General features: G+C 43.9%; 1 protein-coding gene across 1 annotated transcript; it reads left to right on the top strand.

Moving 5' to 3' along the window:
- Positions 1–6,242: 6,242 nt before the first annotated feature.
- On the top strand, positions 6,243–13,889 carry cd34 (CD34 molecule). Its single transcript, XM_087781726.1, has 7 exons — positions 6,243–6,372; positions 11,205–11,273; positions 11,422–11,621; positions 11,686–11,757; positions 12,105–12,275; positions 12,936–13,094; positions 13,175–13,889. The coding sequence occupies exons 1-7, from the start codon at positions 6,321–6,323 to the stop codon at positions 13,361–13,363; spliced, it is 912 nt and encodes a 303-aa protein (XP_087637852.1). The 5' UTR covers positions 6,243–6,320; the 3' UTR covers positions 13,364–13,889.
- The last annotated feature ends 412 nt before the right edge of the window (positions 13,890–14,301 follow it).

Consider the following 14,301-nt stretch of genomic DNA (forward strand, 5'->3'; position numbering starts at 1 on the left):
CTGTCCTGCACCTCCACTCTGAGATGCAGATGTTAATCACAATGAGGTTTTCAGCAACACAAGCGAATTTTCGATTCTAATATTTGTTCAACTAACATGAACAAATCCGATTGTTAAAATGTACCAGACAGGGACTTGAACTCACGACCCACGAGCATTGAGCAGAGACTACACCATCAGACCACAGGAGGTAATGAGCTCAATAAGAATTATTATGCTCATGTCCTCAAATAAGATTGAGAACCTACATGAAGATTCAAATGCTGCACCGTTCTAAAATAAGATAGAACAAATATATACATTTTCAACTTCTATTTTTTGTTTACTGATCAAAACAGAGAACCGCCAGTCGGTTGATCTCACCACTACACTAGATCACCTTCACAGCTAATATTTTCGTTTTGTTTTATTTGACCTTCACTCTCAGTCAAAATGTCAAGGCTAAAAATACAGCCAGGCCATGAACCCAAGACCTTTGGTTGTCTATGCGGAGAGTGCTACAACTAGACTAGATCACCTTCACAGCTATTATTTTGGTTTTGTTCTATTTGACCTTCACTTGCAGTCAAAATCTCAAAACTAAGGTAGCAGCTGGGGCTTGAACCCATGACCTCTGGTTGTTCATGGAGAGAGTCCACCCACCAGACTAGATCACCTTCACACCCTGTTTTTTGGTTTTGTTTTATTTGACCTTCACTCTCAGTCAAAATCTCAAAACTAAGGTAGCAGCTGTATGTATGTATGTATGTATGTAATCATTTTTATTTATTTAACCTTTATTTAACTTGTATTAAACTCACTGTTTAGTGAATTAAAGCAGATTCTAGTGATGACAGGCGTCGTCTAAATCTTCCCTGTTTTTTTATAAAAATAATTTTTAAAATGAAAGAAAAGATGTTGAAACTATTGAAATACTTCCTTGTTGTTACGTGTCAATGCCGTTTGAGGGCGCTTGTTGTGACTGAGAGTGAAGGTCAAATAAAACGAAACGAAAAATTAATCAGTGTGAATGTAATCTAGTGTAGTGGTCAGACTCTATGCATTGACATCCAGAGGTCTTGTGTTCAATACCCAACTCTGTATTTAGTCTTGAGATTTTGGCTTAGAGTAAAGGTCAAATTAAACAAAACGAAAAATAAATCAGTGTGAAGGTGATCTAGTGCAGTGCTTTTCAACCTTTTTCAAGACAAGGTACACTTTTTCATAGAAAAAAATCATGAGGCCAAAATGTAAAAAATAAATAAATAAATGGTACTATATAGATCTCTTTTTTACGACTGGTGATCTAGTGTAGTGGTCAGGCTCTCTGCATAGACAACCAAAGGTCTTAGGTTCAAGGCCTACCTGTAATTCTATTATTGAGATCTTGACTAAGAGTGAAGGTTAAATAAAACAAAACCAAAACATTTGCTGTGAAGGTGATCTAGTGTAGTGGTCAGACTCCCTGCATAGACAACCAAAGGTATTGGGTTCAAGGCCTGGTTGTATTTTTAGTCTTCAGATTTTTGACTGAGAGTGAAGGTCAAATAAAACAAAACCAAAACATTTGCTGTGAAGGTGATCTAGTCTAGTGGTCACTCTCTGCACCAACAACCAGAGGTCATGGGTTCAAGCCCCAGCTGCTACCTTAGTTTTGAGATTTTGACTGAGAGTGAAGGTCAAATAGAACAAAACCAAAATAATAGCTGTGAAGGTGATCTAGTCCAGTGGTTGGACTCTCTGCATGAACAACCAGAGGTCATGGGTTCAAGCCCCAGCTGCTACCTTAGTTTTGAGATTTTGACTGCGAGTGAAGGTCAAATAGAACAAAACCATAATAATAGCTGTGAAGGTGATCTAGTGTAGTGGTGAGATCAACCGACTGGCGGTTCTCTGAACCTCACAAGCTCAGGGTTCGAATCCCACCCTTCACTCAGGGAGCTGGAGCAAACCAGACCGGGCGCGAATCCGGGGTAGTAGGGCCGTGTCCTCCCCCGAAACATCAAGAGAGCAAAAGCAGGGGGTTATACTTTTATTTTGCATATGGAAAAATCTCAAACTATGGCATCAAAAATTGGTCTCTCCTCCCCCCTCTGCGGACCCCACTATGGCCCCCTCCTCCCCAACAGGAAGTGGTTCCATGAAGATCAAGTGTACCTCACTTGACCTTCATGGAACCACTTCCTGTCACCCAGGAAGTTGAAGAAAAGTGTGAAGACTCCTCAGGTTCTCCATGCAGCAGGTCCTGGGTGGAGAACATAGGATGTCACAAAAATACAACAGTCACAGGAGCTCATCCTTACCTAGATGTTCCTCAAGTCCATCACCTGCTTCTCCATCATGTCCTCGCACACCTTCTCTTCAGTCTCACCACCTGTTCAGAAAAGAGACATTAGGACCAAACCAGAGTTCATGGATCGACTGAAGACACTCACAGGTGGTGTTAGCAAGGGATGGATCTCATGATGACCTTGAAGGTTCAATCTTCGTCACATATGTTCAACAATCTTCTCCACAGTTGGACTTCTTCTCTTTGTACCCAGTACCAGTGAACTCCAGCAGGGGGCGGACGAGCTGAGCCAGCTGGAGACTAAAGAGAAGAACAATCAATGAAACTACACAACAACAGATTCTACTGTGAAGAGTTGAAATACATTAAAGGTTCAGAATGATGGAGGAAAATATTCAGTGTTTGTCATTTTCCTCCGGAGTTCATGATTCAAATAATTTATTTTCATCATCACTTGAACGATTAAACATGTCATGAACTTTCATGTGTAGATGTTTCTAAGACACCGTGAACACAACTTTAAGAGCTTTGTTACCAAACCTTTTATCATATTAATTATCACAGTTTTGTTCAAACAAATTAACAATTAATACAAACATGTACATAGAAATAAAAGTAAAAAAAAGTTATACAATTACTTCACTTGTTTGACTGATTTAAATCATCAATATTATAATCTTAAAACCTATATAAAATAAACTTAGATTTTTCTGGAATACTTTGTATTTATGAATAGATCTGAGCTGGAATTATAGACTTAAATCAACACTTTCGGGATTTAAAGGGAACAAAAATGTATCTTTTCTGCAGGGATTAAGTCATAAAACATCTTGTATTCAATTTAAATCAATGTCTGCGTTTCTTTAAACGATTGACTTTGTTGTTCGCTTCTCGTTTAAATGCAGCTCCGAGACCTTAAGTAACAACAGCGCCCTCAAGCGGCATTGACACGTAACAAAAAGCAAATAGTGCATTTTAATATGTTCATTCGTGTTCATTCATTAATAAAAATGAATGCTGAGATAAACATCAGAAACTATTCTTTAACAATAAAATAGTTGTGTAATACAATAATAAAACATAAAAAACATGATTTGTTATTTTTAGGAGCAAATTTAGATAAATCCATTTATTTTATTTCTATATTATCTTTTTTGTTCATGTGGGTCTTTGTTTAATAAGTTATAAATAAACGTCTCATTCTGTATAACTATTGAATGAATATGTTGTTTTAATATTTAATAAAGGAAAGTAAATACATTTATGGTTAAATATTTAGTTTAAATAAACACTGTTTGACAGATTTAAGGGTGGATTTAAAAAAATGTAAAAACTGTAAACAAAAGGAAAATTTAAACATTAAATAGATAAGTTAGAAACTTTCCCTTGAAAGACTTTTTACAATATTTTACGTTCTGACCTTTGACCTCATCAGTGTCAGGTGTTCTTCTTAGCATTAGCTTTAGCTTCAACAACAAGTAGAGTTTTACTGAAAGTGACTTTAATTCAACACATGCATGAACGAGAAAGACTCAGTTCTATTGTTTTATTTGCAAACAAACTTCAGGACAAAAGTTAATGAATATAAAAGTTCAACAACTTTTAATAAACGCTAGTTTCGTCATTAATATGAGTTTAAGTCACAACATGGTTCTCAGCTGCTGTAGTTGTGTAGAAAGTCAACGTTCTCACCCGCAGATGTCCCAGTAAGCCAGGGTCATGAGCATGTTGGAAGTTTTCCTCTTCAATGTTGTTCAAGCTGGAGCATCAGCTAGTTTGGTCACGTGACTGTGACGGCGCATGTGGGCGGAGCCGATTGTGATGGTCTTAGAGCGCCCTCTGGTGGATTTAATTAAACATACATCGATCGTCCATTATGAATCCGCTGGACTGAAGTTTAATTTATTTTTTTAATCAAAGAAATGATTAAAAAAGATTGATTTGATAATATTAAATAAGGAGCAGATTACGTGGAAATTGAAGTTTATTAGAGGTAGTTGATGCTATATATTTAATCTTTTCCTCCTTTTTAAAATCATATTTGATGATTGAGATCCAGAAAGACTCAAGGTGGGGTTTTTCCAAACTTCTCTTCGTCATGCAAGAGCTGGGCTGGGTCCGGAACATGGGTCTAGTTTTATGAACATTGTTCTCTAGGGTGGGGGGTGTAAAGGAGGGTGGGGGGCGGGGGGACATCTGTGTGGGATCAGGATGATGGAGGGAGAGATGGAGGCGGGAGGAGAACGACTCTGGCATCAGACCCAAGAGTTTTTGTGGACTGAGGAACAAAAGGAGCAGAACTTGGAAACTTTTGAAAACTTGTTGTCAAGGAGGGATCATGAAGTAGACGTGTGAATAAATCAAAACCAGCAGGTGTCATCTTGATGTCGGGTCCAGACCACGGACCTCGTCGTGTTTGTTCATCTCAGTTCCTGCGACGGAACGTTCCAGTGTTTCCACCGACCCCAGGTTCCTCACAGGATTCTCACGGTTTTATGTAACTGACCTCCCAGGAAGAGTCTGAGCTCAGGGGTCGAAGGTCAAAATAAATACATTTCCATGTTTGTGTTCGAGGCGTCTGTGGGGGGCGGGTGGCGAGGGTGTCACGGAGGGGTCCGTCTGCACGCTGGTCAGCCCGAGCGTGGAGTGGAGGTCATGCGAGAGGAGAATGGCAGGAAGCAGGAGAGGAATCCGATGCCGGGCCGCTGAGTGACGGACGGGTCAACAGGATGATGAGGGGGAGTCCTGCAGTACACGGAGGGTCTTCTTTTTCCTCCTCGCTCTGGTCTTCACTGGGGTCAGTCTGAACTCTTCGTGAGTCATCGTTGGATTCCAAACATCCCTCAATGTGTCTGAAACTTCCTACGACTGGAGGAGTCAGAAAATATTGATATACAAATATATATATTTTTTCATGATACTGCGTCGATATTCAACGGAACAGAATTGAGTGTTTATTTTAGATTATCATGTAAATATTCATGGAATTTGTTCATTTTTGTGTTGCAATTAAAATTCTGGTCGCTAGATGGCAGCAGTCATTACGTCCTCCGCTGCTAAAGGAACAAAAAATTCTGGCGATGACTGAGGATGAGAGGATACTGTGAGTCAAGCAGCTTTTAAAGCTAATGTTTGGACATACAGTACTTTTTGTTTGAAAACAAATGAAAGCAGTTACGACTTCATCAAGAGTCATGTGGTCTGTAAATACTACAACACCAGAGTCAAGTACTCGACAATACTACACATATATACTTGTTACTACAGTATCCATATATATATATCACTATATATAGTATTGTTGACCTTGTATTGTGATTCGTATGGTCTGATTCTTGACATTACACACACAGATACTCATGACTGGTCAGTAAGTCACACAAAGTTTAATCAAAGTTCCTGCAGCTCCAGGTTCTTCATCACGAGAACATCACGTCCTGGATCACAGATAGAGCTACAGGACATTTAAATCAAGATCACGTATAAAACCGTTCTTGGAGGTCGAGGGACGTGACACTGAGGCGTGCCACAGATGTTCATCTATCCCATAATAGTCCGTAGACCTGTTCTCTCCGGTGATGTTGAGCTAGTGTTTAACCCTTTCATCTACTTTTCTGGAACACCAGGACTTGCAGTTCCAGAAGTCTCTACTGGTCCTGGAGGGTCCGTGAAGCCACCGACGGTTCTTCTGTTGTCGTGAGTTTCTTAAACCTCCAGCTGAGTCTCCGTCACCAGCCTCGCCCTGTCTTAGCAAAACTACATTTCTGGGGTTCAACCTCCATCAGATCTGTAACTTAATCCTGTGACTCGAGAGTAGCTTCGACACACACACACGCACACGCACACACACACACACACACACACACACACACACACACACACACACACACACATGCACACATGCACACACACACGGCGGGAGGAAGCAGGGGTTGTAGGAGGGGTGTGGAAACAGACGGGGGCCTTATAAAGAGCAGCACAACACAAGCCAGGCTCTATCCCGCTCGCCCTCGAGGACTCACAGAACACACTCAGGAGAACGTCTGCGACCATGTGGAGGATGAATCGTCTGGCGGGGGTCCTGCTGCTGCTGCTGCTGTGCAGTGAGTCTTCTCTTCACCTCTCAAAGCACCTTTGTTCGGGCGCTCGCTCTGGTTCTGCTCACGCCCCTGCAGACACAAAGAGTCTGTGAGGAGTCCAGCGTTTGTGGTACCGGGCTGATGGCCAGGGGGGGTGGGGGGGTTGTTGGGTCGGACCCGGGTCGTGATGACTGGATGTTCTGGTGCGTTGAGGCGGGAGTGTCACGCAGAACGATAACAACTTAGCCGAACGCTAACGAGATTTAAGAAGAATCTAATTACTCGCAGAAGTCCTCGACCCAACTCCAGAGCTGGAATGTTGGTGGAGCATCCAGTCATCACACACACACGTGGACACACACACACACTCACACACATGGACACACACCATCACACACACACACACACACACACACTCCATCAATGTATTTCACTTATTTTATCATGTAGTTTCTTTTGTTTGTTGTCGTTTATTTACATTTGTTTAATGTTTAACTGAATGGTTGCGTGTCCGTTGTCGTGTATTCACTGCACGTGTGTGTTGCTGTGTAGGTGTGTGTTTACATGTAATTGTGTAGTTTAGAAAAAAGTGTTTATAAGTTGCGAGGGCGTCGGTTTTATATGTATAGTTGCGCGTTTTACGTGTAAACTGTATAAACGCATGTTTAGACTCTGACTGTTTATATGTGTGCGTTTGTGTTGTATTTTATTGTATCGTGTGATAGGTGGGTGTGGCTGCGAGTGTGAGTCTGTGTGTACTCCGACTGTTTTTGTGTTCAGGGGTTCAGTGTTTGCGGCTCTTATATGAAAGTAGATCAGTGCCTTCGAATGTTAACTTTTAATTTTGTTAAGCATTTAATTATTTATTTAAATAGTTTAATTCAATTATTTCTGTATTGAAATGTTGAATTTGTTTGTATTGCAAAATTGAATTAATACATTTGAATCTAAATTGATGTATTTTTTAAACATAGAGTTTGACTTTCTAATCCCAATAATTCATGCTTTTATTTTGAAAACAAGCACTTTTTAAAACGCAATTATTCATTAAAAACCAACTCTTACAGCTTTACAATATTAAGAACTTTAACCCGAAACAAATGATTAAATGCTTAAAAAAACAGCAACATTTAAACAAAACATTTCAAAGTTTCAACATTTAATATGTGAAATTCTACCAGTCAATATTGTGATGCCGTCTGATCACGTGACCTCTGCTGCGTGACATCAGTATCTCACGAAGAGCAGTCGTCAGGTTCTCTGCCAGTTCCTCCGATGGATCAGCTTCTTCTAATTGATGCTGCGTCAGATTTAACGTGCTGTTAGCCCGACCTCGGGTCAGACTCTAAATCTGCTTTGGGAGTATTTTTACACCTTTGAGACGCTGGTGTGGAAGTGAAGCTGTCGCCTTTTGTTGAGGTTTTTGACCATCAGTGTTTCCGTACGTGTCATTCACAAGCAGCAACAAACCAAATGATGATGTTTCCTTTAAGCTCTTGTGATAATCATGACAGTGAGCGTGTATTTGTTTGGTGACTTTGATGTTTTTCTGTCACATGTTTGATGTAAAATCAGCCTGAAAACACTTGGAAACCGTCATCTCTCCTCCTCCTCCTCCTCCTCTTCTTCTTCCTCCCCTCTTCCTCCTCCTCCTCCTCCTCCTCCTACTCCTCCTCCTCTTCTTCTTCCTCCCCTCCTCCTCCTCCTCCTCCTCCTCTTCTTCTTCCTCCCCTCCTCCTCCTCCTCCTCTTCTTCCTCCTCTCATCCTCCACTCCTGATGCAACCCTTCAAATATGCAGCTCCGGTGATGTCATCGCTCTCCAAAAACGGGGGGGAAAACCCGGAGTAGTAAACTCAAAAGGGAGATGGTCTTCCTCAGTCACCCCTCGTTGTGTGGAGCAGCAGGACCAGAGCGACGACGGTCGCCACATCAAAGACATTCCAGCGCCAGAGTGTGAGACCAGAACCGCTTGGACGACAAGATCCGCAGACTAGAGCCTAGAGTCTGGACGTCTGTCCGAAGATTCAAACCTCTGGACGTGTCTCATCTGTGGCTCAGTCTCTTGTGACGAATTGTGTTGTTTAAACCTTGTGTTGTCTCTGGGTCAAGGTGACCCAATGGCCCGAAAACAAATGTGTTTGTGGTATCCCTTGTGGTATCTCTGTGTCAAGGTGAACTAGTTTCACGTATTTCTGGAAGCCACGGAGGTTCTTCACCTTGACCCAGGGACAACACAAGGGATACCACAAACACATTTGTAGTTTGGGTTAAACATGCAGTTAGAACAACGTCTCCCGAGCCAAGACACTTTCTGGTCCAAGTTTTTCGAGTTGTCAAAGTGAGAATGTTACACTGAGTAGAGATGAACCAAAAACTCCTCCCACTTGAACCTCAAACATTCAGTTGTTCTTTGTTTAATGTAGCCATTAGCCCAACAATGCTCTGCTGAAGCTTGGTGACCTCCTGAAGCCAATATACTCAAGTCTATAAAAGTCAATAAACCCTTGAGTATGGAAGTAGATCAGGGCCATCAGAAAAATAAAAAGGTTGGTTTTCGATTGGATTAGTCTGGTCAGATGACACAACCTCTTCATATTGAATAAAAAAACATTTTAATTAATATTAAAACATTTGAAAAGTGACTTCCAATCTTCTGATGGATCTGATCCATACTTGAGATCGATTAAGTCGGTGGTTCGGCGATGGACGGTCATCATCTGCTGCAGGGCGTGGACCTCTTTACATAAATCCTGGCAGGCGGCGTCTTGACTCAGATCGGGGCGTGGGTCCACTTGGGGCCCCGCGTGAGGGTCTGTGAGAAGTGTCAGAACTTGGCGGGGTCAGGGAGGAGCGGTGATATCACTCAGACAAAGCACCGTCTCCGAGTCCTCCAGGAGTCCAAGAACAACAAGAGCAGCGAGTCCTCGTAATGAGAACCAGACTCCGATGGCTGCGAGACTGCTGTGCTAGCGTGTCGGGGCTCCTTCCCCCGGCGCCCCGCGGGCTTTTTACAACTGCTCTGTTTTACCAGCGTCAACAAACCGGGCCCCTTCACCCTCGCTGGGTTTTTGGCGGGAAATGCAGAGACCAAAAGTTGTTTAATCTGATCCAGGCGTGCGTAGAAACAAGCCTTTCTGACGAAGGTTGATCTCGGAGGTCGCTTGGTTATGATTTGGACTCAGTTCAGCTCAGCGCCGCTCAAGCAGGGGAGCAAGTTTATCACGGTGACAAAGTAAAAGCTTCATTTCAAAATAAAAGCAATTGATCAGAGCTTGTTGCATCTGGAACTGATGGATCTTTGATAAACTGATCGATGACGTCGTGTGGTTTTCTTGCCGAGCATTAAACGATCTGCTGCCAGAATCACGACACAGTTCCACTCAGAGGCGTCTTAATTGAAAACACAAGTTGTTGTTCGGGAAAGTGGAAGATCTGAGTCTGCAGAGTTGAATCTTCTTAGGGATTTGACCCGCTACGTCAAAATCCAGAGTCCTGAAGAGTGTTGTCGTTGGTCGGTCGTCTTTGTCCATCATGTGCTGCTGCTATTTTAGAAAGTTTAATAACTGAGGGTTCTGGTCAGAAGTTGAGGTGGGTCCAGTTTTACCTACGACTCGGTTTCACTACATCTTCTCTGAATTAAGTCTAGTTTTATTGACCTTTTTTGTATTATTGTAAAGTTGTGTTTTTGCTTCAAACTAAACTTAATTTAGAATTAGCGTTCGATTGAGACATACCTCTGCCAAGGGTCTCGTTTCAGTTTCCACAGATCTATTGTCTTTTTGTCACCGCAATTACTTTCAAGATGAGGTTTTTTTTGTTTTTTTTGTCAAGTGTTTCTGATTATTATTATTATTTGGCTACTTCTTTGCAGAGCTGGTGCATAAGCAGCAGCAGTGAGAGGCCATACAAGTCAACAAAGAAGCTATGAGAACCTTTTTCAATCAACCAGAAAGCTAATACTAATTAGAGTTTTCTCATATTTTCTACTTTTTTCCAAAAGTCTTGCTGATCACAAAAATACTTTATCTCCTTAGCAGAGGTAATTATGATGAGACGAGAGTCAGCCTGCAGGCGATCTTTGGTACTGTAGTCGTTGAAACGTCGGTAGAGGTCATCTGACACCGACACTGAGGTGACCTATGACCTCGTCATGTGACGTGAGGCAGCTGTCTTTGGACGCTCCGAACAACATTCCGTGGCAGTGTTGTTAATTCCTGCTTTATTTTCCTTCCCTCGTCCAGGCCTGGTGTTTGGTTTGAAACCAGGAGGGTGTGGCCCCGGTCCGGGGTCCGCTCTGACCGGGCCCGGGGCTTGAATTCAGAATTCATTCTATAAAACGCTTATCCTGCGTTTTACCGAAAATGACGGTGCAGAAAAATACCGGTGACACATTAGCTGCACTGGCAGTGGATCCTTCCTGACCTGGCGTTGCACCCCCAACCCTCTTTTAAACCTTTTGTTTTCATCTCTGACGTCCACATTTTTTCCTCCATAATCCGTGAAGTCGGAATGTTTTTGTGCCGAGGGTGCGGTCGCCGTGGCAGCTGTTGTCTCTGTGGTCTGGGTGGAGGTCCGGGGCTGTAGCGTGAAGTTTGCTGATGATGTCACGCTCCGACTGCAACATGTGCTCGAGGGCTGAGGAAGATTTTCAACACACGCCCGCAGCCGTTGATATAATGTCGCTCATTAACCTCATTACTGCAGGAATCTTCATCGCAACCTCGTGATCCGTCAGCGGCTCTGAATCAAGGGGTCGCGACCTTCCTCCTCTGAGCGCTGCGGTCACATGACCTGCGGCATCTTCCTTGAAATCCATTCCCGCTCTGATCGTTTCTTCGTCCTCACATGTCTGCAGATGAAGTGAGGAGTCAAGACGACGCCACGGACGCGCCGGCGGCCGGTCCTCCAACAGGTGGCAGCGCAGGTGAGTTTATGATCACGTGACCAAGAAACATTGTGACCAAACACAAAAGAGTTTTTTGGAACGAAACACTTTTGCGTTAGTGATAAAAATCAGTCTAGTCGAGGAGTTGGGAGGGTGGTCATAATGTTATGGCTGATCGTTGCCACAGCAACGGATGCTGCCGCCCCCACGGACGCCCCGGTTCCCGCCGCCACCGGCTCCTCAGACTCTGGACCGACCGTCACCGGCGCCGCCGACTCCGCCGCCACAGCCGGAGGCGACCAAGTGACGGGTTCGCCGGAGGCCGCGGCGACCTTGGCCGCTGCCGGTGCCGCTGCCGGTGCCGCCGGTGCCGAACCGGTGCTTCAGGTGAGGCCGAGGCTCGAGACGTCGGACGGAACGAATGTGTTGTGAAGACTTTGTTTGTCTCAAGCTTACAGAGCTCGAGTGCGTTGATGACCAGCCGAGCCAATCCATCACCCTGGAAGTCACCACCGACGACTGTGTAAGTCCTTCTTGTGTCTGTGTGGCGTCAGAGGCAGGATAAGCCCGGGGTCGAGTCCTGGTGTGACCCGGTTAGCTCGCCCTCTCTTGACCTCCTGAGGTCCACCGACATCAGCTGGTGTGAGATTCCGGAGAGAGAGAGAGCGGCACAGATGGAGAGGTTTAACACTTCCGTCCACAACTCACGCCCTGGTCCCGCAGGGAAGTCTGGACCACATTAGTGAAGAGTCCAGCAAAGAGTTCAGGACTCAGTCGTTTCACATAATCAAACCGAAGAATAAACTATTTCTCAAAGTCACAAGATGGACGTCTATGATTTACGTTCAACCTGCTCATGCTCTGTTCCAGGAAGACTCTAAACGCATCTTGAAGAACAACATGTTCGCGGTCAAGTGTGAGCCGAATCCCCTCAAACCATGTGGGGTGAAGCTCTTCCAGAGAGACAACAAGCTGTCGCTGGCCTGGCCTGACCAGGACGAGGAAGACGTCACCAGAGCCAAGAGGTTCTTAAATCAAGTGGTGAGTTTTTACCACTGGCAGAGGAGCCTGTGACACTATAGTGTGTATGTGTGTGTTGTTGTGATGTGTGACTCTATTGCAGGGGTCTCCAAACCTGGACCTCTAAGGGCAGACTGGTGGTGCAGGTTTTTGTTCCGACAGATCAAACATGTGCAGTTTAACCAATTAGCAGTCGACTGATTACTTTCCTAAGACTCCTGATTGGGTTACAAGGAGTCCTCTTGAGTGGAACAAGAACCTGCACCACCCCCCGGCCCTTTGAGGACCGGCTTGGAGACCCCTGCTCTATTGTATCATCAGTGTGTGTTTGTAGAAAACTCTCTTTTCATTGAAATATTGACATTAAAAAATGACCTTAAGCTCCGCCCACTGAACACACTTTGTTATTCTGGAGATTAAATCTTGTTGACCATAACCACACCCACTCTGCTTTGATCGGTCAAACATGGAGGTTTGTCACCACGCCTCATCAATCCCGGATCTCCACCTCCAACTTATCACGTTATAATGGACAATCGTAACCTCTTGTTCGCCCAGATTTCAGAGCAACTTTATAAAGTAATACGTTGAAAACATGCTCATGATGAGGGACTTGACCATTTGAAACATGCGAGTCAGGAAATGTGTTGAGAACGAGTCTTACTGTGTCGTCTGCCTCAGGGTCTGGGGAAAGACTCGGGTGATGCCTCGTCATCTGGATCATCGTCCGGCTCGTCCGTCTTCGTGGGTGTCCTGGTGTCCGGACTTCTGGCCGCCATCGGCCTGATCGTGGGATACTTCAAATGTCAGCGGAAGACGGGAGAAAAGGAAGTGAGACTGGTGAGCAGTGAAGAGGTTCATCTCTTCCTAAAGACTTCCATCCGTCAGTCACTCCATCAGTAACTCTGTGTGTCCCTCAGGCGGAGGAGGCTCACCCCGTGGACCAGCAGAACCAGGGCAACACGCTGGTGTCCGTGGCCCCCCTCAACCCCCCACCGGAGGCCGAGGAGAAGACCAACATCAACGGGGAGACCCCCGACGCTGTGAAGACCGAGACCCCGCCCACCAACGGTCACTCCGCCGCCAAGACGGCAGACACTGAGCTGTGAAGCACAAACACACACACCTTCACACACACATCAGAGACTCGTGGACTTCTGCCCCAACCCCCCCCCCCCCGACCCCTCCTCTGGCCCACTGCCTGGACAAACACCAGGGCCAGCTTGATGATGATGATGATGATGATGACGAAGGCTCGGCCCATGGGCGGTCCAAGGAAGCATGACTCGGCATCAACAGATTTGTAGTTCACCTCGCGAGTGACATCATCAGTGATCATCTCCACTGAACTGTCCCTCCATGTTGATGTCACTTCCTGTTTCCACCGGTATATTCTATTGTAACCAGTTTGTACAGTTTTGTTGTTAGTGCCAAACCAGTGTTTGTAAAGACCACCTGAGCTGGAGGTCAAGATGGCGGCTGCTACTCGTGTCGTCCATCTCGGTCGCCCAGTTACCGCCTGACTAAAAACAGGAAGCTACAGTGTTTGTTTTTTATCTTTTTGATGTCTAACACGCTAATGTCGACTTGAAGCTTGAAGTAAACAACGCAATAAATAAACCTTTTTTTTTTTAACCTTGTGTTTCTTATTTAAGTCGTTCAATTCTGAAGCCCCGCCCCCTTTCCACTGAACCAATGATGCAATGATGCAAATAAAACGATTAAATAAATAGATCATTTTAATAATAACATTAAATATAATACATATTAAATGAACAATTGCTTCACTTGAATTTTTCGCAGTTTAATGGTTGTCAATGAATTCATAGAATTAACTTTTGATTTATATATTTAAATATGGGGGAGAAAATAAATATACAAATGTCAACTGAGTGTAAATTAAAAAGAATAAAACAATATAAAGTACATTTTGGACAAAATTTAATTTAATAAATACTTGTCCTTTTATAAGGATGATAGAAATTGTGTTTGATCATATTTAACTGTGACAAAAGATAGTAAAAAGTTTAAAAAAAACATCTCAATT

This window comes from Callionymus lyra, chromosome 19, assembly GCF_982586985.1.
Source record: "Callionymus lyra chromosome 19, fCalLyr1.hap1.1, whole genome shotgun sequence".
Taxonomy (NCBI): Eukaryota; Metazoa; Chordata; class Actinopteri; order Syngnathiformes; family Callionymidae; genus Callionymus; species Callionymus lyra.